This window comes from Trichomycterus rosablanca, chromosome 5 (assembly GCF_030014385.1).
Source record: "Trichomycterus rosablanca isolate fTriRos1 chromosome 5, fTriRos1.hap1, whole genome shotgun sequence".
NCBI classification, from domain to species: Eukaryota; Metazoa; Chordata; class Actinopteri; order Siluriformes; family Trichomycteridae; genus Trichomycterus; species Trichomycterus rosablanca.
The window spans coordinates 35,702,063-35,729,970 of NC_085992.1; the positions used below are offsets into that span (position 1 = coordinate 35,702,063).

At 40.5% G+C, this 27,908-nt stretch overlaps 1 protein-coding gene across 2 annotated transcripts; it reads left to right on the plus strand.

The window, feature by feature from the left end:
* The first annotated feature begins 1,747 nt into the window (after nt 1-1,747).
* On the plus strand, nt 1,748-27,813 carry zfand4 (zinc finger, AN1-type domain 4). 2 transcript variants are annotated; one of them, XM_062996091.1, is made up of 11 exons: nt 1,748-1,912; nt 5,466-5,539; nt 5,669-5,767; nt 11,466-11,541; nt 11,959-12,026; nt 12,306-12,492; nt 14,511-14,655; nt 16,111-17,133; nt 18,084-18,138; nt 22,260-22,377; nt 27,617-27,813. In XM_062996091.1, the coding sequence occupies exons 2-11, from the start codon at nt 5,479-5,481 to the stop codon at nt 27,750-27,752; spliced, it is 1,968 nt and encodes a 655-aa protein (XP_062852161.1). In that variant the 5' UTR covers nt 1,748-1,912; nt 5,466-5,478; the 3' UTR covers nt 27,753-27,813. The 2 variants fall into 2 exon arrangements, with proteins under 2 accessions (XP_062852161.1, XP_062852160.1); XM_062996090.1 differs by lacking the exon at nt 1,748-1,912 and having other exon boundaries at nt 5,482-5,767.
* The last annotated feature ends 95 nt before the right edge of the window (nt 27,814-27,908 follow it).

Below are 27,908 nucleotides of genomic sequence, written 5' to 3' on the forward strand. Positions count from 1 at the left end.
GGCTCCCTGATGCTCGCAAGTCAGATAAAATCTCCCGGAATCTAGAACGAGCGGCCAAGAGCGACACAAACGCGCACGCAGGCGACACAGACTTTTTTCCCTATCGCGCTGTGGTAGCCTACCTTGTGGTAACGCGCTCCCCTCGTGTGCATATTCATGAAGCGCATGTAAAACAGGGAGGGTTCTGGTTGGGGTCCGGGGGTACCTCCCTGAAATGAGTTTTTGCAACTTGGGATGTCTGACAGTATAATGACGAGGTCAAACAATATGGGGCACTGCATTTGCCAAAAATGCTGGATACAGTACATGCATCACCATGCAGAAGAGCAGGGTGCAAAGCAAAAACATTTGTCAGATACACTAAATGTAACATGTTTTTGTGTATTTCAAAGACAAAAAACTGTTTCCTGTTATACCATGCGTGATGCTGTAAATGCTGTGTGATGTGATTTTTAGGTGACTATTTAAGTGAATGCAGTTTAAAGAAAAAAAGTTAGTGTTTTAGTGTTCAGATGATTTTCCTTTATTAAGGGGTGACACGGTGGCTTAGTGGGTAGCACTGTCGCCGCACTGCAAGAAGGTCCTGGGTTCGATCCCCAGGTGGGGCGGTCCGGGTCCTTTCTGTGGAGTTTGCATGTTCTCCTCGTGCCTGTGTGGGTTTCCTCCGGGTGCTCCTGTTTCCTCCCACAGTCCAAAAACCAGCAGGCTAATCGGAATCACTGAATTGTCCTATAGATACCTAGCAGCTAGATGCACAAATAGGGTCGCCACATTCATAGTCACAAAAAGGAGGACGTCATACCAGGAACAGGGGGACATGATACGGCAACACACAGAATGAAACCATTACCCATATAACAGAGTTTTTGACCAAGCTTTTTTTTAAGCTGAGATGTTCCTGAGCATGAGAGCTGACTAATTGACTCAAGTAGAGGTGTATGCAGAACAGAGCGAAATTCAACCACCCAATCACAATTTAGAGGGCGGACCTTCTGCGAATCGTGGCTCGCCCACCACTGGCCAATCGCTACTATAGGTCAATCTATAAGCAGTCAAAGGAGGCTGAAATACAAAAGCATTTGTTTTGACATGTACCTGAGCCAATGACAGATAATATTGATCAAAAATGTAACCAGTTCGCTCCAAAAGGAGGATTTTTAAGTGTCCGTCCTAGCGTTGCATGGGCGGAGGACTGGCAGCTGAAAAACCGGACTGTCCGACCTAAAGCCGGACGGCTGGCCACCCTATGCACAAACCAGTGCATTGTAGTGCCGGCCCCAAGCCCGGATGAATAGGGAGGGTTGTGTCAGGATGGGCATCCGGCGTTAAACTGTGCCAAATCCAGCCGGCGACCCCTAACGGGAAGAAGCCGGAAATGCCGACCGCGTAACCGAAAAACGGGACAAGGGCTGAGGAACAAGAAGAAGATGTGTTTCCTTTATCAAAATAAAAAATAAATCGTTACATTGCACCATCAGATTTTTTTTGATCAAACAAGACCTGATGTCCACTACAAGGGACAGATGATTAAAAAAAAAAAAAAAATTTTAATAAATAAATTACATTGTTGAAAAATTATGTTTTGTACTATGTTTCTTTTAACCACAATACTTAAATTATCAATAAAAAATCCTAAATATCAAAACCTTTTTTCTTCTGGGTCTCAGGAGGATATACGGTGCGATTTAATGTCACGTGTGTGTACGTTACTGTTACCGTAGAAACCATAGCTCCATTCCGGGGAGTCGGGAAAGAAAACCGCACAGTTGAGAACGGAATAGTCCCGCCTCTGCGTTGTTCTCATTGGACCGCAAACAGAGTTTCATAAACACTGCTTGATATTATTGGGTATTTGGGTTGTCAGTTAGACGTGTGAGAGCGGCAGGCTGCAAGATGCGCTTCTGCACTGATGGTATTTACTACCGTTTATTCTTATTTCTTTATAAACCGCGTTGTTTAACGTGCTAGCGAGTAAGCTAACACAGATAGCGTTAACTCTGCTTGTTATATTAACTACTGTAGCTGTTAGCTTGAAAAAACACAAGGTTTCATACAAACGATTAGCTAGCTAACCGCGCTAGTGCTTTGTGTTCCCTCTTACATTTCTTTGTTTGCTAAATAATTAGCATTAGGTGGATAATTTCCTGTACTTTAAAATGCACCGTTGCTGGTTAATTGTTAGCTAGCAACCGTTTTCTGATGCTAACCAGCTAGCTTCAGGGTTAGATGCATACCTGCACACAGAGTGATCCAATTAAAGGAATCTAACAGATCTGCTTCCATGTTTGATCTGGTCATCGTGACTCTTTGTGAAGCTCTGTGTGTATATGATTCCCAGGCTTGTTTATTATCATAATGCAATAATACCAATTCTTCTACACAATAAACAAATGAAGTCAAAAGTTTACATACACTTGTAAATGGCTGGTTTGTCAACTGTACAGTTCTGTGACTGAATGATTGAAACACGTCCAAAAAAGCAAACAAAAACCTCTAGTATGCGACACTGTCCACAGTCAAGCAGGCTTTGCATTGCCCTGAACTGAAGGCTGTCCTGCAACAAAGAGACTCTTTCTTTTTTATTCTTTCTTGACTGTAGACAGTGTTAACTGTGATCCAGTAGCTTTTTATTTAGCTTAGATTTGATTAGATTCAACTTTATTGTCATTGTGCAGAGCAAACAAGTACAAAGCCAACGAAATGCAGTAGCATCTAACCAGAAGTGCAAGATAGAGATGATTTACATATATTACAGTTAAAGTGCAGAAGTGACCGGATAGTGAAATGAGGAGACATATAAGAATATTAAACAGATAATGTTGATATTAAACAGATAATAATGATTGTACAGTAGGGCGGCACGGTGGCTTAGTGGGTAGCACTGTCGCCTCACAGCAAGAAGGTCCTGGGTTCGATCCCCAGGTGTGCGGAGTTTGCATGTTCTCCCCGTGTCCGTGTGGGTTTCCTCCGGGTGCTCCGGTTTCCTCCCACAGTCCAAAGACATGCCACCAGGCTAATTGGAAACACTGAATTGTCCTATAGATACCTAGCCGCTAGATGCACAGGCCAGTGCGTTGTAGTGCCGGTCCCAAGCCCGGATAAAATAGGGAGGGTTGTGTCAGGAAGGGCATCCGGCGTAAAAATTGTGCCAAATCAATGCGGATCATGATCTGCCGAGAGCCGACCCCGCAACCGAACGGGACAAAGGCAGAGGAAGAAGAAGAAGAATGATGATTGTACAGTGTATAGACTAATATGTATTTACAGAGTAATGAAAGGTGACTAAAGTGGCCAAATGAATGGGTAATGACTGATAATAGATAAAGTAAAGTATGTACGTATAGCAGATATGTACAGTAAATACATTACTGTTGTGCTGGTGTAAGTAGTGCAATAGGGCCATGTGCAAATTTGCTAAATACTGATGGTATATACAGGTGAGATGATACATTTGTAAAAAGTACAGAGTTTAATGTGGTACAAAGTGCAGTGATATTTTTACATTGGTGTGGTAGAGTTTAGCAGGGTTACAGCCTCAGGAAAAAAAACTCTTCCTGAGTCTGCTGGTACGAGAGCGGAGGCTCCAGTAACGCCTGCCAGATGGAAGCAAAGTAAAAAGTCCACGATTAGGATGAGAAACATCCTTGATAATGTTCCTCGCTCTGCCCACGCACCTTTTATGGTAAATGTCCTGTATGGTGGGTAGCTGGGTGCCAGTGATGCGTTGGGAGGTTTTAACCACCCGCTGAAGAGCTTTTGCGGTCAGCTGCGGAGCCGTACCACACACGGATGCAGTTTGTAAGAATGCTCTCAATGGTACAGCGGTAAAAGTCCACAAGTATTCTGGGACACAAGTAGGCTTTCTTGAGTCTCCTTAAGAAAGTAAAGGGCACATTTGGTCATTCAGCATTTTTGTGAGCATCCACACTTGACCATATGGACACTGTTTTGGTGATGTTCTTGATCTTGGCAAATGTTTTATCGTTTCATGTACTTTGTACTTACAGACGTTTGTTTGTACAGATGATCTTGAGACCTGCGATTGGTTAAAAATGGCTTCAGCTAACCAGCTTGTTACATTTATTGTGAGAGCTTTGACACATTTGACTAAATTTCATGACTTTCAGCTTTTTTCACCTGATCAGTTACTTTTGATGGTCTTTAATTAACTTGAGGCACAGCTCTTGTTGGATCTTTGACCACTTCACTTGTCAGAATTGGCCCAGTTTGTTGGTTTTCTGACACATACCTGACTTTTACAGGCCATCTGGACACATTTCTGTTTAGCATAATGGAGCAGTTTTTGTAATGTTCTTGATCTTTAAAGTACTTCATTTGACATTTGTTTGTACAGATGATCTTGAGGACGGAAGTCGCTTAGGAATGGCTTCAGCTAACCAGCTAAATTTCAATTTGTTGTAACACTTTGACTAATGACTTTTAGCTCTTTTAACCTAATCAGTCACAACAAGCTTAAGGCACAGCTTTTGTTGGATCTTTGACTTCACTTGTCAGAATTGGCCCAGTTTGTTGGTTTTCTGACACATAACTGACTTTTTTGTACAATTTGGATATTCTTCATAGGGCTAAGGTCAGGTCTTTGGGAAGGTTGAATGTGTTTTAGCTTGATTTAGTCATGTTCAGTCCTTTTGAAATCCCTAACTGCCTCTTAGATTGTTTAAGGTTGTGCTTTATGGCAGACCTGTTTTTGGTGGTTTTATTTAACAACAGTCCACCTAGACATCTTTTTCATGCATAGGGGCTTTTGAGTTGGCTTCCTGATCATCACAGAGACCACTGTTCCATGTACTTTATGCAGAGTAACTAACACATTTAAGGTTTATGGAGCTTCTTTAAACGAAGTCTTTTTTTTCCATATGTTTTTTGCACACAGGCTCATGCTACAACAGGGAAGGGCCTTTCTAAATTGTTAATAATAATAATAATATTAATAATAATAGTAATAATGTTATGATGATTTTCTACACCTGTTGGCAATTGTTGGGGCTGAAACACATGCATTCAGTAATTAGAATGGGTGTTCCAATACTTGTGTCCATATATTGTACTTTGTAAAGTGGATTTCTGATGTTGGTGCACTAACCTTAGTCAAGGCTGGAGAATTCTGCATTTTCCCTGTAAAGCCATTGGGAAATGTGTAGATTCCGAGGTGTGGTGACTAATTGTGGTTTGTTGGAGTCCTTGACTGCAGTAATTGTATCAGCTTTTGGATGCCCTGCTAAGGATGTGTGCTCTGTCCAGGGTGGATTCCTGCATTGTGCTTGTGTCACAGGCAAAACTGTTTAGGTATCCCAGAGCAGACCCTTGTGAGACCTAAAATGTAAATGTTATTACTGGATCTATTTCTGCTTGCATATCCATTTGTTTAGGGAAATTTAGTTATCACATGATGCATGGACAGTTTTCTGAAGCTGAAGTTTTTCTGTTGTTTCTCCACTCTACAGCATAGTTTTATCCATGATGCCTGTACACAGGGACGGTTGGAAGATCACTACCTTCACTCAACCAACTCGAGCAGGTACATTCTCTGCCCCCGTCTGAGCAGCTTGTCTTCACACAAACATGGCCGACAAGAGGGAGCCACCGTTTTTTAATGATTATAACTTGGGAAGTGTTCAATACAAGCTGCCCTTTTATGACACCATAGAGCTGCACATAGAGACTCTGACAGGGACTTGCTTTCAGCTGCGGGTCTCCACATTTGAGACGGTCCTTTCAGTCAAAGCCAAGATTCAGAGACTAGAAGGTACGTGTACTCTTATTGCTCACTTGGGAATGAAAAGATTGGGAGATAAAGGGGGAAAATTCAGAAAAAAAAGATTTCATGGGTGGAGATTGTCTTTGCAAGATTTGTCTATGAAATCTCTTTTAATGCGCTGGTGTTCTTTTTGCATTCATGAGTGACAGCACACTGCTGAGATTGAATACAAATCTTGGTGTTCATATTTTCTTGACAAAGATTGTCTGTTTCTTTATTTTATATTATATTCTGTTATCTGAACCAGGCCTTTTTATCCAACACTTTACCAGGCTTAAAGTGTAACGGATGCAAAGGGGGAGGCATCTCCATAATGATGCCTATTGTTATGAAATGGGATGTATAACAAGCACCAGATCAGATGTCTACAAACTTTTGGCCATGTAGTTAGTGTATGAAAATTAGGAATTTTTTTGAAGTTGAACACTTAGTGGTCTTCCATGAAATGGGATCCAAATAGTACATAGTTTGTAAGTAAATAGTAAGTAGGTTGAAACCACCTTAGAGAGAAATTCATTGAAAAAAAACTAAGGGAGCCAATATTTGCTTGCAGACACACACACACTCTCCATAGAATAAAAATACAGTGTAATATTTGCAGCATTTAGCAGACAATTTTATGAAAAGTGGCTTACAGTTATGACTAATGCAGTTTGAGCAATTGAGGTTTAAGGGCCTTGTTTTGGGGCCCAGCAGTGGCGACTCGGCAGTGGAGGGCCTTGAACTGGCAACCTTCTGATTACTAGTCCAGTACCTTAATCGCTAAGGTCATTAATAAACTGCATAATTATTATTATTATATATTTGTATATTCTGAAGATGAAAGTGTAGAGCTATTTGAGGCCGTGGGTAGAACTGTCGCCTCACAACAGGAAGGTCCTGGGTTCGATTCCTAGTTGGAGTGGTCCGGGTCCTTTCTTTGAGATACAAAATTGTCCATGACTGTGTTTGACATTAAACTTTAACTGATGAATCTTGTGTAACCAGTAATTACCGTTCCTGTCATGAATGTAACCAAAGTGTGTAAAACATGATGTTAAAATCCTAATAAATAAATAAATGTTTATTCCGAGGATGAAAGTGTAAAGCTGTTTCAGGTCATGACATTGTATTTTTGGCCATTTAAAATATTCTACATAGATTATTTTAATGGTTTGAATGTATCTGGGTACCTTAAAACCATACACATCATGCCCCACAATGCGAATCCTGCCAATTACCCATCACGATTAAACACATACTAACTAAGTGCCCTAAATACCAAAGAGAAAGACAAAAATTCTCCATAGCTGGAACATTGAAAGATATTTTTAACCTTGGAAAAACAGAAAAAACTTTTGAACTTCATTACAATCACTAAATTAGGAATACACATATAATATCAGACACTACCTAACGGATACAAAGCACCCACATCAACCTTTCCTGCCGTGAATGTACCTCACAAGAGTAAACACGGCATTAAAAGATAGATAGATAGACCATTTACATTTACATTTTCAGCATTTAGCAGACGCTTTTATCCAAAGCGACTTACACAATGAGCTGAACACAATGAGCAATTGAGGGTTAAGGGCCTCGCTCAGGGACCCAACAGTGGCAACTTGGTGGTGGCGGGTCTTGAACCGGCAACCTTGTGTTTACTAGTCCAGTACCTTAACCACTGAGCTATCACTGGACCATACACACAACTAATGAATACGAAAAAGACAAACAGTGCATGGGTTTGCGAATCATGGAGTAATGTGGTGGTTTCAAATATCACGCAGATCTACAAACAGGCCAGACCGTGTGTCCGTATGTCTTTGAATGGTGATTAGTTTTTAGGTCTGAGACAGAACAATGACTTACCTCCCATAGTGCTGCTAAGCTCCTTACACCAATTTGTCTGCTGTTCTGTGCTGTGCATGTTAGAACAGAATTACACCTGTGATCTAAAGAAAGCTTAGTTAGTTAATCGATTGCTTGAAATGAGTTAATTCAAGTCAAAATTAAACTCAACATCGGTGAAGATCTGTACTTAAATATGAGCTGTAATTGTATTATTATGCTTCATAAGTCTGTATGCAGTAGCTGAAGGAAATGATTAGACGTGTTTTAGAATATTAAGTGGACCAAAGCTCTGCACACTGTGCATCTTCTATAATATAAGCAGTGTGTCCGTCCAACACGCATTGTTTTTCACTTCATTAACTTTACAAAACATTATGTAAAGCTTTCTAAGAATTAATTAATGGACTGCAGTACTTTTAACAGGGGGCTCGGAACCATTAATTTACACCACCACAGTAGCGGCATGGTGGCTAAGCGGGTACCACTGTCGCCTCACAGCAAGAAGGTCCTGGGTTCAATCCCCAGGTGGGGCGGTCCGGGTCCTTTCTGTGTGGAGTTTGCATGTTCTCCTCGTGTCTGCATGGGTTTCCTCCTACAGTCCAAAGACATGCAAGTGAAGTGAATTGGAGACACTAAATTGTCCAAGGCTGTGTTTGATATAAACTTGTGAACTGATGAACATTGTGTAATGAGTAACTACCATTCCTGTCATAAATGTAACCAAGGTGTAAAACATGATGTTAAAATCCTAATAAACAAACAAACACCACCACAGTTATGTAGCATGTTTTCTTCTCATTAATTAAGTTTTTATTTCATTTTTATTAGCTTCATTATCATGGTCATTGTTGCAGCAATTCTGGTTCCACCGGGAAACACTGGACAAAAGGCAGGAATACACTGGACAGGGCAACAATTCATTGAAGGGCTTTCATTACCCTCCCGTCCCAACCAGACATAGCCAGTTATGTCTAAGATTTGAACCCCTGAGAGATCTCAGCAGTGGTGGGCTGGATTTTTGCACCACCTGAGAGCCCATTTATTTGTTATTTTTTATTGTTAATATATCTAAATAATGGTATTGTTTCTCACTAGGAAAAGCGTACCGTTATTCTTTTTCCCTCAGAATTGACTTTTGCCTGTATGAATGTCATACGTGTAATGAGCCATACCTGTCTTCAGTGTGAACAGACCGCTGCCCTAAAATGCCTCACATGCACAGATTTTTAACCACTAACACAGAGGTTGAATGGCTAACCATCAATCAATGCAGTAGCATTAATGTGACCTTCTTGTAGTATAAGCCCTTTTAAAAAGTATTTGCGCCAAAGTGAAAGCATGGCAGCACAGATGGAGGAGTGGGTGCTGCACAGCAACATAGGCCCTGGGGACCTGCATTTGATCATAATGTGTTTTGGCCTTTTCATTACCCTTTGTCATTTTCTACATCCTTATACACTTACAACCTCCAGTGCTCGACACCCACGCTGACAGAGAAGGCCTGTAGGCTAGCACGTGCATCCTCTGTTTCTTTTTCATCATTCTTGTTGCTTTACCACTAAAAAATTTGGCATCACTGTTACATTGGCATGGAGGGTAATTACAATCCAACCGTCCCTCATTTAGACACAGTTGTATCTGTAGAGATCCTGACCTTGCCAGTGGCACAGCTGATACTCTTGGCTGGCGCATTTGACCACTTTGCCGCTCAAGCCCCAGTTACTGTACAGTACATCAGAATTGAAACATACTCTTTTCTTTGAATAAAAAATGGGTACTTTGCTTCATAAAACAGAGCTCAAAACACTGATTAAATCAACTTGGCATACTATGTATTAAATTGTGTTTAGATTAGTACACTACCAATGATATTACAAACTGTTAATGTTATGCCATTTAGAACATAATCTTTTCTGACTGATAACATTTATGTTGTTACCATAGATTAAAAGCAGCAAGGCTAAAGAGTTGACACTAAATACCATAAAGCATTTAGCTGTTAAAACGTACAGAGAGTACTGTAGCTGTGAAAGACATCTCTGGACAGGTGGTAAAAGTAAATGATGAAAAAAGCTTTGGCTACATAATTTCCCTCAGGAAAAATAAAGTGTCTATCTATCCATCCATCCATCGTTGGAGTAAGTTTTGATCAGCTGACTTTAAAGCAGACAGTACTGTAGCTTTGAAAGAAATCTCTAGACAGGTGGTGAAAGTAAATGATGAATTATTAAATGAATTTGTGCACCAAACACACCACAAAAAAACTGTCCATCCATCCACAGTTGGAGTTGGTTTTGATTAGGGATGTAGATGTTGCCAGTTTATGTTAACTAATACCTAGCCGTCATTAGTCGAGGGTTAACCGATAACTGAAAGCTTATAGTGTCTTATCAAAACATAAAACAGATCGGCAAGTTTCATGTTAACAAGTCACACATGCTTTATTGATTTTAATACTGAAACAGTGAACATTGCAGTAATGTAGAACAGTATAATAAACATGCAGCAGAAGCAGTTTAACAGTCAGAATGAGGATTTTAAACATAGTCAGTACCAAACTAAACAAGTCCATTAAAAAGAGATGTAGTCAGTATATTAAATCTTTCTGAAACTTTATTATTATGCAAAATATCCACATTTTTGTTTTAAAAAATCCTCAGGGGTGCTAAGATCTTCACTGTTTGTGATTTTATTGCTCTGTATTTCTGTAGTTCATAATTTAATTATTTATGAATGCATAAAAAGGTCATGTTTGAGTTTGAAACTCCACATAGGGCTGTACACAGAGCAGACACATGCACAATGGTAGTGGGTCGGGCTGTGTTTCAAATCATTGTTCTTACTGGGTACAGACTGGAGCACCTCTGTCCATTGGAATCAAGCATCAGCTTTTGGAAATGAATTTAAATAATATTTGACATCCGTAGTTTTGACTGTATTGGTGGCAGTCTAGAGGGTAGAGCTGTGGGTTGCCAACTAGAAGGTGGTGGGTTCAAATTCTGGCTCTACCATGCAGTCACTGGGCCATTGACCTCTGGCTCTTAACTCTCTTGGCTACACAGGTGCCAGACAATGAATGACCCTGCACTCTGATATGGCAATAAAGAATTGTACTGCACACCTGTATATTATATGTACAGTACATATGACAAATAGGCATTCGATTTGGCATAGATTATCCTATATCTCTTTGCAGGTGAACAGTTTTCAGGGTGGGGGGAGGGAAAGTCTGGAGGCAAAAGGCTTTCGTTTATTTCGTTTGTTTCGTTTACCACAAACGTTTGAAAGAATGTTCTCCAGACAGCTTGCTTTTCTGTAAACAGATTATTTCTGTTGATCTAGGCTCTAAGATGTATGTTTACTGAACTAATTCTACAGAACCATTTTAATGCATGTGTTATAATAGCTGCATGCAAAACCCCAGGGTTTTATGTAATCCTGTTCACTCTGGTTTCTGCTCAGCCAGCACACTGATAAATTCTGAGTGTGCTGAGCTCTGTACAGAATTGGATTTGATAAATGCTTACAGCAGTGCATTTTTGGCTGGAAACGAAATGTTCTACATTGGAGGGCAGCACTGAGCCGTGTTTGTGCTTCAAGCATGTATAACACTAGGAATGTAATGAAAATGTGGACTTGTTGCAAATGTAATTACATTTTCAAAGAAATTTAGGAATTGCTGCTTGTGCATTGCTTTGTGCACTTAAAACAGAGAATACAATAGTGTTATGATTTTCTTTTTTGCTTACCTTTTAAAAGGCATGGGCACAAGGTAAAGAATCAAGCGTTTACTGTATTTCCATGACTGATTTAGCTTACCACATGCTCATTGTTAACGTTTTGTTTATTTAAGGCATTCCTGTCGCTCAGCAGCACTTGATCTGGAACAGTTTGGAACTTGACAATGAGTACTGCTTACATGACTACAGGTAATTATTTTCCCATCTACCCTGCCTAGCCTTTCAGTGAGAACTGGGTGGCACAGTGGCTCAGTGGGTAGTGCTCTCGCCTCACAGCAAGAAGGTCCTGGGTTTGTTCCCCAGGTGGGGTGGTCCAGGACCTTTCTGTGTGGAGTTTGCATGTTCTCCCCGTGTATGCATGGGTTTCCTCCGGGAGCTCCGGTTTTCTCCCACAGACCAATCTTGTGTAATGAGTAACTACCATTTCTGTCATTAATGTAACCAAAGAGTGTAAAACATGTACATTTTAGTGAGAACTTTATGCCCTGGAGTTTCTTCAGGTGAAATGAATGTTTCATACACTAATGGGGGCTTTTTTTGAATGAATGTTTAATTTCAAATAAAGTGTAATTGATAGACTTAAGCTGCTGCTGTTTGTCGTTTTAGCATCACGGAAGGCTGCACTCTCAAGCTGGTCCTTGCCATGAGGGGTGGGCCAATCAACACTAGACGAGGTATCTGATCAATACTAATACATCTTTTATTAGTGTTGCCTTTATTAGTGTATTGATACTGGAGGTGTCTAATCAAGTTTACCAGCATTAAGGTCAGTATTACATTACCAGCATAAACTAACCACATCAGCATAAAACAATATAAATAATCAGAAATTGATTAGGCTTAAGGCAACTATGCCTCATTATTCATTGTTTTTGGACTACGTAAGCAAGTTTTGTACTAAGTAAAAAATAAAATGAATATATCTAATATCTATTGTTTTTTCCCTTCCTTAGTGACCATGTGTGACTCAATAAAGGAAGCACCTGACAGTTTGGACTCAAAGAAGGATGAGCTGTGGGAAAAGTCTCTTACTAATAAAGAAGCCACGTTTCTTTTATACCAAAAGGGCGACCAGCTTAACATTTTCCGGGTGGTGGACCGTGGAGATGGAACCCTAACACCGGTGTCTAAGACACGGAGGTCTGTATAGAAGTTTGAAGCTATAAAAGCCACCGAACTTGGAGCATGTCTTCAGGGATTTACTTTTTTTTACTTACAAGTGAATTGTTGTGGTGGATCATTGATTGTTTGATCTCTAGTCACTGTCAAATGTGTTGGTGGGACTAAGATTAAGGCTCTGTGCAGGCCAGTCAGGTTCTACCATACCAAATTTCTCTGTATATATTAACCTGAAGGCACTGTCGTAACAGAGAACAGGTCTTTCCCAAAATGGTGTTGGGGAAAATCTACCAATATACCAGTTTTTCCTATTGGAATTAGAACTAATAGGCCAAACTATAGACAAATTCCCAGCCAATTATTCCTCCTTCACCAGACTTTACAGTTGGTACTGTGCATTTGGGCAGGAGCCATTCACTCAGTTTCATCTGCCAGACTGCTAGACTTTATTCATTATAATGTAGAAGAGTTAACAGACTGCTCCATTGAGAAATGGCAGTGTGCTTTATACCATGACAGTCAATGCATTGTTTAATGCTTTAATCCACCGCCTACCTTTGCACATAATAGTGCTATTGATTGGCTACCCATGTAAACCAATGTAAAAAAAATCCAATTTAAAACTATAAAGATTATTTGTTTTATCTTGTTAGATGAAAATGACATGACACAGCATGTAGCACTAAAATCAGCTTGTTATTTTATACAGTACTTGTTCCATTCGAACAGCTTTGTTTTTTATTGTTGGGAAGATTGTGAAATTTGGTCCTAATGTCTTATGCAAGGGAAATTAAATCATAAAACGTGTGCTTGCATGTTCTCTTTGCTAAGAAAGATAAACAAAGTGAGGACTGAAAGTGCTTCATTGACTTCCTGTTACAGTGTTGTAAAAAAAAAAAGTATTTACATCTTCTGAGTTCCTTTTTATTCTCATACAAACTGTTATATAACAATGCTTTTAAATGATCATCTTATTTATTGCAGGTAAAATGCTATGCTACCTTTATATCTCCATGTACGAAAGTAATTGCCACTTAACTAAATACCTGGTTGTACCACCTTTAACTACAACTGCAACCAGAGGCTTTCAGTTACTGAAGTTTACAGGAATTTTGGCTCACTCTTCTTTGCAGAAATACTTTAATCCACCCACAGTGGAGTTCCATTTGTGACTCATCAGTTTACTGGATATTACCTCAAAATGGCGTGGGGTCATCTAGGTGTTTTTCTTTTTTGGCAAACATAGAATGCCTTTATTTGTCATATATACATATACAGGTGACAAGTACAACAAAATTATTTTTCTGTGTATCCCAGCTTGTTTGGAAGCTGGGGTCAGAGCGTGGAGTAAGCCATTGTACAGTCCCCCCTGGAGCAGACACGGTTAAGGGCCTTGCTTCACGGTTCAACAGTGGCTGCATGGCAGAGCTGGGATTGAAACCCTCAACCTTTCAACTGCTAGCCCAAAGCTCTACCCACTAGACTACAACCTTTATGTTCTTCTTGAGTAGCAAAGCTCATGCCTTGCAACTGCAAGGTCTTTAAACTGCTTAGTCTTTTTCCAGTAGTGGAATTATAAACGCTGACCCTATCTTGGGTAAACAAGGCCTATGGTTTGTCTGGGTTTTAATGACTTTTTGATGATGCACTTTTGAAGGGCTGTCGGTCGGGTGGCCTTAGAAATGGTTTTGTGTAGAAATTCTCACAGACATTCCAAAATCTTGTAGAATTACTAAAGCTTTAATCACATTGCTGAAAAGGTTTTAGGTAATGATGTTATGCTTCAACAGTACTGGATGGCGTGTGTAGTTCGAACTCTGTCCAGTTCTAAATTAAAATCTCTTAATTTATTGACTAAGCATTATCCAGTACATCAACAGATCATTTAAAATCTGTGTATTGTGTTTATTTGGGTCTTCTTTGTCTTATATTTTGTTGGGGGAACTAAAATGCTTTGCTGTGTAAATGTCAAATACAGAAGCCTTTAGGTTGAGTCAAATACTTTTTTTACATCATTGTATGTTTATGTGCTTTGACAGTGGTTTTATTCACAACGTGTACACTGAGGAAGAAGAGGAAAGTGTTGTCATTTCCTCTGGTCAGCTGGCATTGGAGAATTCAATCACCATGAACAAGATGAAGCTGCTCAAAGCCAAGATGGAGAATATGAACCTCAGCAAAAAGGTACCAAAGAAATGATATTTTGAATCCGTACTAGGTTGTTTAAGTTCATACTGTCTTAAATCAGCACTGCAATGCTAAAAAGAGCCTAGTAGTGATCTGTGCAGTATCTGTCTAAACGTGTTGCATATGAATCAAAGCTTTGAATAAATCTGTGGTTTCAGCTGAATGCAGGAGTGTTTCCCAGTTCACCATTAGTAAAGCTTTTTCAGATCAATAACCACATGTTCAGCAGAGGAACTCAATTAACTCCCAGCTCTGCACAGTTGTTAGAAACATATTACCCAAAGCAATATGTACTCAATGCAACACTGACGAAGAAACAAAGCTATCCAAAGCTGATGTTGGAGTCAATAACAAAAATGGTATTCATGTGAGGATAGCAAAAGCAAAACCACAGTTAATCAAGAGAACTGTTAGTCCTTGTCTGAATAGGTTCAGGAATCATCCAGATGCTGTTTTTGGCAGATATTTTTGGCAGATATACATTTGGATAAGGATTTCAATATGTCTTGTGAAAAGCAAATACATAATTTTAGAGTAAGAACGGTGTGATTGGTAGTGTGTGGGTGCTCTTTTGTATCAGAATATTCATAAGGAAAATGTTAGGTTTTTTTGTCCATATGCTGGGTTATGAAACAGGCCAAGGAACCAAACACAAAAGCAAGTGCTAGCCTGAACTTAAGACAGAGTTTTCCTCTTTGCAGAACTTTTGTGAAAGGGTCTCAACAGCCATCCAAACTACTAATACAGTGGTACCTTGAAAGTCGACGTCAGTAAATTCTGGGAGTGGCATTGAGTTTACAAAAAATGTTGCGTTTCAAGGTATTTTTCCCCATAAGGATGTATGGGAAACCTGTTAATGCATTCAATGGTCCTGTGGAACTGCAGGTATTTAAGGCTTATGTAAAATAATGGGGTTGTTTTTGACACTTAAACACTGAAAATAACACAAATACAGTGTAAAAAAAAAAAACACAAATACAATTGCAAATCAGTTAAAAATCAATATACAATACAATAAAACCTGCACTTTACCTTTACTTCTTTAAATGCTTGGACGCTTTCGGAGTGAATTTGACGGTTATTTCACACAAATGCAGATTTCTCTCATAGTTGCATCTTGATGATGTTTTACCCCACCGCTCAAGCCAAGCGCTAAACAAAACGCGAAACGTCGTGTTTAAGGGAAATGTCAAATTTAAGGGTACGATTTCTCAACAAAGGGCGTCAAGTTTCAAAGATTTTGAGTTTAGGGGACATCGAGTTACAAGGTACCACGGTATCTAGTTGTAAAACTGTTTAGTTGCAGTCCTTATGGTTTACGAGGTGTGTTGTGTTCTTACTCAAGTTCTCTGTGTAAGATATTTTAATTAATGAACTAGACTTACTTTTTTACCACATTGTGAATGTAAATTAATGTGAATCAGTGTGACCAATTTTCTTTTCGTCTTCCAGCCCAAGAAGCCCGGCAAGTTGAAAGTCAGACCCCCAGTTGCCCCACGGCCCTGCAGTGGCTCACTCAGTTCTGCCCGGCACCACCGTACGTTTCGGGTCCTTCCTCAGATCAGCCATACCTCTGCGAACGCTTCAAAGCAGCAGCAGCCTGCTCCATCATCCTCAGTTACTGTCCCTCTTACGTCCTGCCTGAGTCCCATCTCTTGCACAGCTGTTCCCTCAGGGACAGCCTCTGGCATGTCCATGCTTCAGAAGGAGAAGCCATGCAGTAATCCCACTTCTAGGAATACAAAGTTGCCATTTGAAGTATCAAGAGTGGAAATGGATGGGTCTAAACTGAAAAGAGACTCTTTGTACTCATCGATCTCCGTTCTATCTGGATTAGGAACTGAAGACAAGGTGGAATTACAGAATGATCAAGTAGCAATGCTGGAGGATAAAGTTGTGATGGATTCCCCCAAACCCTTTCCGTTTAACAGCCTGCTTCCAGAGCCGCTTAGTCTGGATGTTTCTGCTCAGCAGGAGGCCAGCCTGGACACTTTAGGAGCTGTGGCCGAGCCCATGACTGTAGTTCCACTGCTGTCCCAAGCTGTCAGTTCAGACTCTATCAACACATGGTCTATAAGCACTAAAATACCCCAGCCTGACCTACAAACTCCTACACATGTGCCTCAGCCTTTCTCAGAGTTCACCGAAAAAATCTCTTGCCTTTTCCGCTCTAGGGAAGGACCTCCCATTCGTCCCCGCTCGCCCCTTCAGACACCCCCTTTCTTTGGCATCAGCGTAGACTCTTTAGGCAGGCAGCCAGGCGTCTCCAGGTGTGAGGCACAGGATGTTACCATGCCAGTCCGCAAGGCTTCCGATGAGCTATTGGGCTCCATGAGTAATACTGATACGTTGGCATCGCTAGCTGCTTCTGGAGGTCGGGAGAGACTGACTGGTCCATGCGGGTTGGGCAGTAATGCATCCAACATCCATCTACTGCAAAAATTAACTCCCCTGCAGAGAGCAGCTGTGTACACGGTGAGTGTGCAGCATCTGGACTACATATTTGCATTTTTAAAGAACTAACCCAAACGATAGAAAATTTCAGAATTTGAACACTTAAAATTGAATGTTCATTCTGATAACCAATAATATCATCAGGAAACAATTTAAGTAGTCAAAAATGAAACTGACACCCATAGGTATTTTTACCCAATCTACAGTAGTTGTCTCCAATTGCAACCTTGCTCACCCTTTCTGCTGCTCCAACATCTGACTAAGGAGGGCAGAAGGCTTACACTCACCCCCTCTGACACGCACTGCGACCAACTGCTTCTTTTCACCTTCAAGCGCCTCAATTAGCCAGCAAGAATTGCAGACGCTATGATAAACCCCTGCTCCCCCCACAGACACACAGATAATTGTGTATCTGTGAAGGCTGGACAATAGCACAGTTGAGATTGGAGCTCAGATCTCAGCGGTAGTGGGTCAGTACTGTGCACATTACACCGCTGTGTCCAGAGTCCACTAGTTTTAACCAGACAAAACTTTACTCATATGATTTCTAATTTTCCAAACCTAAATGGACAGTAACTCAGAGAAAACTGTGCACATATTATAGCATACTGTTAAATAACTTTGTAAAACTCTAAAAAGGACTTAACAGTTCTATCACTCATGCAATCTCTCTGTGGAAAAACTCTCGCATTCACGTGTCAAAGTGACATCTGTCTCGTACAGAATAAAGCAATTAGCACTTTAACATGTATTCAGCTGGTGCTAGCTTGCTGCACATTTTATGATGGAAGCACATGTTCGCCCTCAGTCTCACATAATTAGTCGATGTTTGTGATTGAGTCCACTAGCAACTGAATTTGTCTTAACTGTCATTACTTTATTATTATTTATTATTAAAGCTATTTTTGCAGCCCTGGCCATATCTGGAATTTTTTTTTACAAATGAACTAAATTGTGGTTTTTTTCTGCAGCCATCAGGGATCCTGGATTCATCGAGTGGACCTTCCAGTTCATTAAAGAGACTATGTGAGTCTAAATACTACACAACACACACACATACAGATTAAATGACAACATGCCTTAGGACAGAATACAGAAAGCATAACAAGATTCTCTGTACGTGACGGGGCTCTGTAAGAATCCACCAAAAATTATTGTTAAAAAAAAAAAAGGGTGTGGTGTGGCCAGCGAGGGTGTGCTACAAGTGACACGTTTCGCCATAGTGCATTAGAAAATGTATTCAAATTAGAGACAATGAAATTATTTAAGAAGACATCATTTAAAAGAAATCAGTTTACAGGTCCATCAGTGGTCTTGGGCTTTCCAGGCGAATTTGAAGTTGGAGTGCATTGTTGTTTTGCTTTAAAAGTTGCTTCAAATTTAAATCTCAGCCATGGTCACGTTGGCTTTGTTTTCCCCAGAATTACTGGGTACAAGGCAGTAACATTTACATTTTCAGCATTTAGCAGACATTTTTATCCAAGGCGACCTGCAGTACTATGACAGTATAAAGTCTAAGCAATTGTTGGTTAAGGGCCTTGCTCTAAGGCCCAACAGTGACAACCTGTCAGTAGTGGGGCTTAAACCAGCAGCCTTTTGATTACTAGTCCAGTATCTTAACCGTTAGGATACAACTGCCCCCCAACACACCCCAGGCAGGATGTCAGTCCATCCTGGGACCTTGGCCATTTCCCCTCCCCTTTTAAGTTTGCCAACTTTTATAGCATAGGTGGGGTGGCACGGTGGCTCAGTGGGTAGCACTCGCATCAAAAAGGTCCTGGGTTCGATTCCCAGGTGGAGCGGTCTGGGTCATTTCTGTGTGGAGTTTGCATGTTCTCCCCTTGTCTACATGGGATTCCTCCAGGAGCTCCGGTTTCCTCTCAAATGCCAAAGATATGCAAGTGAGGTAAATTGGAGATACAAAATTGTCCATGACTGTGTTTGACATAAAAAAAAAAACCCTGTAGTATAGATGAGTCGTCAGTATATTAAATAAAAGCCATGAAACGAAAGTTCTTTATCATTTTAATGATTTTATCTTTGTATGTGAAGTCATGCTTCATTTGTCCTTCTACTATTGTCATTCTATAGTCTGTCCCTTCCACACTGCTTCTTCTCTGTATCCTAGATAAATATTTAATAGCACAGTGCACATGTTGAGAGGAAAACCTTATCTCTTTGAGGGAGGCTGGGAGGCTGCATCTTAGACTATGGACAGACTAGACCTTGAAATGTTTTTTTAATCAGTGTGCTAGCTGTCTATTTTCTTTTGCTAGAATGTATTAAGTCTCTCATCCAACCTAGAAATTCTTTCACCCGAAAAATGCTTTGGAATTCATGTGGCAGTAAATAAGCTGTATGTACATGTTTTTTTAAAGGTTCAGTAAGATAGTAAGACTGTAGCCATGACCACGGGACAGAAAAGCGAGACTGCCCAGCTTCAAAACAGCTGATATGCATCTTGTATGACGTTATAGGCAATCAGTTATTAACCAGCACACCCAAAACATCTACTGTTGATGGTATCCAAGCAACAGGAAACACAAACCATAACCAACCCACACTCTTCCTATTTACAGATTCACTTACATGTTCAGGATCACATTAATGCATACTCTATAGCCACTAGACAACATTATAAGAGGCCCTAGCTGCTGCACTAATGCTTTAAAGATGCAAAAATATGAATGTCTTGAGGGATATGGGTGGGGGTGTGAAGGGAAAGCATTCTCTGGCAGCTGGTGTTAGTGATATTTCTGGGAAGACTTCAGAATATCACAGTCAGTGTCTGTGCACCATCCAACACACTGTTTGCTCTGAAATTGTGACTGCAGTGTTGTTTGAGATCCTGAATGCTACTTTAGATCTAAACTTGCCTTAGTGCGTGTAACATTGTTACTGTATCATATTCTGTAATTTCCTTGCTTCATATCTTCTTGACTTGTTGGCGTCAGCAATGAAAACATGTTCGTAGGTCTCAGTGGCCTGTCTGATTATAAAAAGTGGTGGATTTTTTTATACACATACAGGGGAGTGGATAAAGTATTGGAAAAACCACAGGGCTCAGTGGTTAAGGTACAGGACTAGTAATCATAAGGTTGCTGGTTCAAGCGACCATCATCTGCCAGCTTGCAGCTGTTCAGCCTTTAAGAAAGTCCCTTAACCCTCAATTGCTTGCAATGTATACAGCCTTAGTTGTAAGTCGCTTTGGATAAAGGCGTCTGCTAAATGCTGTAATGTAAATGTAACAATAGGGATTAGGTAACGCCCAACAAACTGTAAGACTGTAATAAGAAAACTATGGACATGGTGGAGATGACGTGCAGTGCACAGTGAAGTGTTGACTCAGTCGAACCTATTATCTCCTTATAACAGGATACTTGGGTGATTTCTTTCCCAGTTTGTCAGCATTTCAGTAGTTATTTAAGATGTTTCCTCTCTCATATAAAAATATACAGCTTTTATACAGAGGTTGCTATGGTTACATTTTTTAACACCAATATCGCTACTGCATTTCAGCTCTCTGTAGCAATAATATGTATTTTTATGTGGGAGGCATAGTGGGTAGCACTGTCCCCTCACAGCAAGAAGGTCCAGGGTTCCATTCCCTAGTGGAGCAGTCCGTGTCTTTTCTGTGTGGAGTTTGCATGTTCTCCCCGTGTCTGAGTAGGTTTCCTCCGGGAGCTCTGGTTTCCTCCCACAGTCCAAATACATGCAAGTGAGGTGAGCTAGTGATACAAAATTGTCCATGACTGTGTTTGACATTAAAAGTTGAACTGATGAACCTTGTGTAACCTTTAATTACTTGTTCTGTCATGAATGTAATGAAAGTGTGTAAAATATGATGTTAAAATCCTAATAAATAAATAAATGTATTTTTATGTGGAATTAATAATGTTCATTTGAACACACATTGTGTTATTACACTTATGGCAGACAGTTTAAGGCAAAATGTTGGACACTCCTGGTCACATCCAATGTTCTGTTGCAATTCCTATTAAATATACGTTACAGCCTTCTTTTCAGGTAGTAAACTTAAATATGCCATTTTAGTGCACAACTTCTATTTATTTGCTGGATTACATTTACATTTTCGGCGTTTAGCAGACGCTTTTATCTAAAGCGACGTACAGTACCATGACGGCATATTTTCTAGGCAATTGAGGGTTAAGGGTCTTGCTCAAGGGCCCAACAGTGGCAACCTGGCAGTGGAAGGCTTGAACCAGAGACCTTTTGATTACTAGTCCGGTACCTTAACCACTAGGCTACAGCTGCACTAAACATTTGGAACATTCATATTTATTTCCATTACGTTAAATTCAGCACATAAAGAGTAACCTTGCATTCAGATATGTAGAATCTGTTTGATCCCTGTGGGGGATGTTTTTTTTATTGTATGAGAAGTCTCATCCATGCTACATTACTAGATAGAAACGTTGTAGATTTTATGTTCTTGGTTAAAAGACTTAGGAAATGAAAATGAAAATTGTTTTTTAGGCCTAAAAATCCAATCAGTATGGGTGCTCGGGTGGCACAGTGGTAAAATATGCTTTAGCGCACCAAACTCGTCAGTTCAAAACCCAGCTCTGCCATATGGCTGTGCTGGCCGCCTACATGAACAATGATTGGCTGTTGTTCATATAGGATTAGAGCCAAATAGGGACCTCATAACTGATGCATTTACGACCTCTGCGGGATGTTTCATGGCGCCTGCACAGTCGTGAAACAATGCATTGATCAGGGTGTGGCTGTCTGTACACAAAACTGATCCGCATATGAACGCGCCCTGTGCAGGTGAAAAAGATGCAGTCAGTTACTGCACTTGTGTCAGTCTCGTTCTCCTCTATCAGGGTGGGGATTGGCATCAGTGGAAAGGAAGAATAATGCAATTGGGTAATTGGATGTGCTAAAAGTCGGGAGAAAAAGGGAAGAAAATGCATATACAAAAATATTTTTAAAAAATCCAACCAATACATAATAATGATGGCTGTAGGACATGTAACATTATGATTGTTTACTGTTTTGTGTTTTTTTTTTTTTTTTTTTTTTATTGGTATATTAATGCATCTTTATTGTACCTCAAGCATTGTTGTTGTTGTTGTTATATAAGATTTGTAATTATTTGCTGTGCTGTCTAAAATGTTTAGGCTCTCCAGCGTATCACCTCCCTCCTGTAAAGGCCCCTCTCTGCTCAAAGAAGAAGACTTCAAAGCACTGCTTCCTATGTGGAAAGAAGACCGGGCTAGCCACCAGCTACCAATGCAGGTATTTTCTTATTAACAGGTGGTTCTTTTTCCAAACAAAAACTTGTGTTGCTGGTGGCAGTGCTGATTATGGAACCGTCCAGAATTTACCACGTTTCCTTCTCACTTTCTTACTGACTTCTTTAATTTAGCCATTTTTTCCTATGTTCTTGAGGGTGTACTACTGGCTGTATCTGGGTTTACTTTCACACCAGTATCCTCAAAACAAAATAAGAGGGGAGCACTTTGTACAGCTATAAAATTTTTAGTAGTAACCAATTTGGCTCTACGTTTGTAAACTTTTGAGATTAAATCTCGACCTGGCCAGGCGTCCACACAGTTAAATATGTTTGAGGGTGTAAGGTCTGACAGTGTCTCTTCCTACTGCCTCAGCGATATGCGATCTCTGGTATTGATCCGAGCACTTGTCGGCTATTCCCTTTAATCACAACAATTTTAAAAGCCACTTCTGAGTAAATTCTCTACTATTATTTTTTTTATCTTAGTATGCATACACTATATCTCTGGGGGGTGGGGTCACATGAAACCTTGTGTGGCTGTTAGTACGCAATACAGCTCTGTGTCGGAAACCCAACACTGACAGCTGATAAGAAGTGGCTACAGACTGGACACATGTCAGAGGGGGGTTTGGTAATCCTGCTCTCCTTGATCAGATAGGGGTTTGTGCAAGCAACAGCGGATTCACAATCAAGACTGGATTGGGAGATAAATGGGGGGGAAACCCATAAACATGTGTCTCATTCTTCCCTTACCATGTTACTGCCAGAGAGCAACCATTTGCTGCTGTTTGTTAGTACCATCTCATAACTGGCGACAGCTGTGACTTCTTACATGGCCACAAATACACCCCTATGATTTTTTTTATAGATCTGCTCTTGTAAAAACGCTGGGTTTGTGTGAACCTTTACTGTTTATGTGAACTTGTTAGGGCAAACAGATGTGCTCTGACATATCCAACATACCTCTGTGTTTTGGTATTGTCAGGTAAATGTGGCTCGCCCCATTAGCTTTTCCACTCTCCATTACCGGTGCCCCAGATAGGAGAACCATGGGATTTAACTCTGGCCTGTTATTTTGAGAAGCATACTTTCACTGTATTCACTGCCAGAAGCATGTGGATACAAATAATTCCTTTAGGTCTATATGCATAATTAAGATGATTAAAAAGTACAAAATACAAGAGTTATTGGAACGCTTCATCTTTGATTACATAATACAGTACATGGCCAAAAGTTAGTGCATGTCTGAACATTTTTTATTGTGAGTGCTCCTGTATTTAGGGGTTGCTACATCAGATCTGGTTCACATACCAGACTTGGAACAGTTTTATCATGAATGCCCTTTTTTAATGCAACCCTCCTATTTGACAAGTTCACCTCCCAATGGCTAGACTGTTTCAACCCCCCGCTCCTGAATATTCACTGGAGCCCTGACTGGCCGATAGCACTGCAAATAGCACCCCAAATTCTTGGATCTTAGCGGTAGTGGGATAGCATACTGTACTGCTGCGCCACCTGAACATATAATCCCAAAACAATAGCCATGTAGTGTTAAAACCCTCTTTTCTTTTATACAACCTCCACTTGTTGGGAAGACGTTTTACTAGATTTGAACATTACTGGGGACTTGCTTACATTTATCTTTTATCAATAACATAGTCATCCATCATTCATGAGGTCTTATGAGGTCAGAGGGCAGTGGTTGTAGGGTAAAAAGCCTGTAATATTTTAGTGAATTCTGCATTGCATTGTGCATTTAGATTTGATGCATGTTAGGGCAGCTGTAGCCTAGCAGTTAAGGTACTGGACCAGTAATCAATAAATATACTTTTATTTTTAGGGCCCTACCTAATTTATGACTGTGAAAATCGCACCACGAACTGTGAAATGAGCCTTTTACCGTGTAATTTGCTATTTGTTGTGAAATTCAAAATGTAAGATTTTTGTTAAATCCTTAAAAGTTTTTCATTCACATATTCAAGTGGTAATTTGCAATATGAGGCGGTCCTTGCAATCCTAGGCAATTAAGTTAGCAATCGGTTAGTCAAAATGTTAGTGTAAAGCAGCTAAGAACACGACTTGGGTAACTGAGTTTGGGAAAACTCCCAACCAATTCTGTGGATGGGGGCGTGTCAAAATAAGGACAAGAATTTTCGTATTTGAGACGGAGCCTCGTACCGTTGCTGAATGTTCTAGGTTTATATTCAACTATTGAGGTGGGCTGTGCTGTGTATTGTAGCTTGCATTTATTCTATTATTCAGTTCATGAGTGTTATTTAATGATTTGACTGCCGTGAAATGTGGCACTTTACTTTAAAAATTCATGAAACCGAAGGCCGCTCAGGTGGTGCAGGGGTAAAACACACGCTAGCACACCGGAGCTGGGATCTCGAATACATCATATTGAATCTCAGCTCTGCCATCCGGCTGGGCTGAGCTGCCACATGAACAACGATTGGCCTGTTGTTCATATAGGGGTGGGGTAGTAGTAAGCCGGATAGGGTCTTCTCATAACAGATCTAACGACCTCTGCTAGCTGATTGATGGCACCTGCACAGGGGTGGGGAAGGAGTGTGTTGATCAGGGTGTGTCTCTCCTTACACAGGACTGATCCGCATTTGCACCCGCCAAGTGCAGGTGAAAAAATGCATACGGCTGCTGCCCATGTGTCGGAGGGGGCGTGGGTTAGCTTCATTCTCCTCAAATCAGGGCAGGGATCAGCATTAGTGGAGAGGAAGCATGATGTACTGGGCAATTGGACGTGCTAAAAGTCGGGAGAAAAAGGGGAGAAAATGCATAAACAAAATACAAAAAAAAAATTCGTGAAATCTGTCATTTAAAAAAAAATAAGGTCAGTGAAATTGAGCACTTTTCCCATGAATTTAGTCTGGGAATATTATTTTACATTCAGATAATCAGTTCGGATTATTTAACACGACTGTGTGTGTGTGTGTATGTGTGTGTGTATATATACAGTTAGGCCCAGAAATATTTGGACAGTGACACAATCTTCATGATTTGGGCTCTGCATGCCACCACATTGGATTTGAAATGAAACAACTGAGATGAAATTGAAGTGTAGCCTTTCAGGTTTAATTCAAGGGGTTGAACAAAAATATCCTATGAAACGTTTAGGAATTGCAACCGTTCTTCTACAAAGCCTCCTCATTTCAGGGGCTCAAAAGTAATTGGACAAATTATCTTTACCATAAATAAAATGTTCATTTTTAATACTTTGTTAAGAATCCTTTGCAGGCAATGACTGCCTGAAGTCTGGAACCCATGGACATCACCAAACGCTGGGTTTCCTCCTTGGTGATGCTTTGCCAGGCCTTTACTGCAGCTGTCTTCAGTTGTTGCTTGTTTGTCGGTCTTTCTGCCTTAAGTTTTGTCTTAAGCAAGTGAAATGCATGCTCGATCAGGTTGAGATCTGGTGATTGACTCAGCCATTGCAGAATATTCCACTTTTTTGCCTTTGAAAACTCCTGGGTTGCTTTCGCAGTATGCTTTGGGTCATTGTCCATCTGTACTGTGAAGCGCTGTCCAATCAACCTTGCTGCCTTTGGTTGAATCTGAGCAGAAAGTATATCCCTGTACACTTCAGAATTCATCCGACTGCTTCTGTCTTCTATCACATCATCAATAAACACTAGTGACCCAGTGCCATTGGAAGCCATGCATGCCCATGCCATCACACTGCCTCCACCATGTTTTACAGAGGATGTGGTGTGCTTTGGATCATGAGCCGTTCCAAGCCTTCTCCATACTTTATTCTTCCCATCATTCTGGTACAGGTTAATCTTAGTTTCATCTGTCTAAAGAATGCTGTTCCAGAACTGGGCTGGCTTCTTCAGATGTTTTTTAGCAAAGTCTAATCTGGCCTTTCTATTTTTGAGGCTGATTAATAGTTTGCACCTTGTGGTGAACCCTCTGTATTTGCTCTCATGAAGTCTTCTCTTTATGGTAGACTTAGATACTGATACACCTACCTCCTGGAGAGTGTTCTTCACTTGGGTGGATGTTGTAAAGGGGTTTTTCTTCACCATGGAAAGGATTCTGCGATCATCCACCACTGTTGTCTTCTGTGGACATCCAGGCCTTTTTGAATTCCTGAGCTCACCAGTGCGCTCTTTTTTCCCCAGAATGTACCAAACTGTTGATTTGGCCACTCCTAACATTTCCGCTATCTCTCTGATAAATTTCTTCTTTTTTTTCAGCCTAATGATGGTCTGTTTCACTTCCATTGAGAGCTCCTTTGACCGCATGTTGTGGGCTCACAGCAACGGCTTCCAAATGCAAATGCCACACCTGGAATCATTTCCAGACCTTTTACCTGCTTAATTGATGATGGATTAATGAGGGAATAGCCCATGCAGCCAATGAAATAGCTTTTGAGATAATTGTCCAATTACTTTTGGTCCCTTGAAATAGAGGCAGCTACATATTGAAGAGCTGTAATTCCTAAATCCCTCCTCCAATAGGATGTGAATACCCTCAAATTAAAGCTGAGAGTCTGCACTTCAAGCCCATATTGTTTATATAACTGTATCTTAAATATGTTTTGGTAAACAGCTAAAATGCCAAAACTTGTGTCACTGTCCAAATATTTCTGGGCCTAACTGTATATATATATATATATATATATATATATATATATATATATATATATACGGTATATGTATATGTATGTATGTACAGTATATATTTATGTATATACTAATATTTGTATATAGTTTATGCATTTTCTCCCCTTTTTCTCCCTTTTTAGCGCGTCCAATTGCCCGATTGCGTCACGCTTCCTCTCCACTAATGCTGATCCCTGCTCTGATTGAGGAGAGCGAAGCTAACCCATGTCCCCTCCGACACGTGGGCAGCATGCCGTATGCATCTGTTCACCTACACTTTTGACGAGTGCAGTGCTGTGTTGTGTACTGAGAGACACACCCTGAGAGCACTCTCTTCTCATCTCTGTGCAGGCGCCATCAATCAGCCAGCAGAAGTTGTAATTGCACCAGTCATGGAAGAGAGACCCTATCCGGCTTAGTCCCGCCCATATCTGAACAACAGGCCAATCGTTGTTCATGTGGCCGCTCAGCCTTAGCCAGCAGGCAGAGCTGAGATTCGATACGATGTGTGTTTTTACCGCTGCACCACCCGAGTGGCTTAACATGACTATTTTAACATGAATTTGCCTTTTTTCCTTATTCTCACATTTTCATTACGTTTATGTGTTTTCCTAAGGTGTGGCAACAACTTCTGCTCCATGCACCGCTATGCAGAGACCCACGACTGCACTTACGACTACAAAAGCGTAGGCCGCCGTTTCCTACAGAAGTCTAATCCCATCATCGGAGCACCAAAACTGCCCAAAATCTGAAGGCACTGTGTGGTCAGGACGAAATGAGAATAAAAGAGAAAATAAAAGAGCAAGTACTTGATCGGCAGTATGTGCTTTATCACAGCGTTCGTTAATTGTAAATACTCGTGTGTTTTGTTGAGAAAGGGAAAAATAACACATGCTTTTATTTTGCTG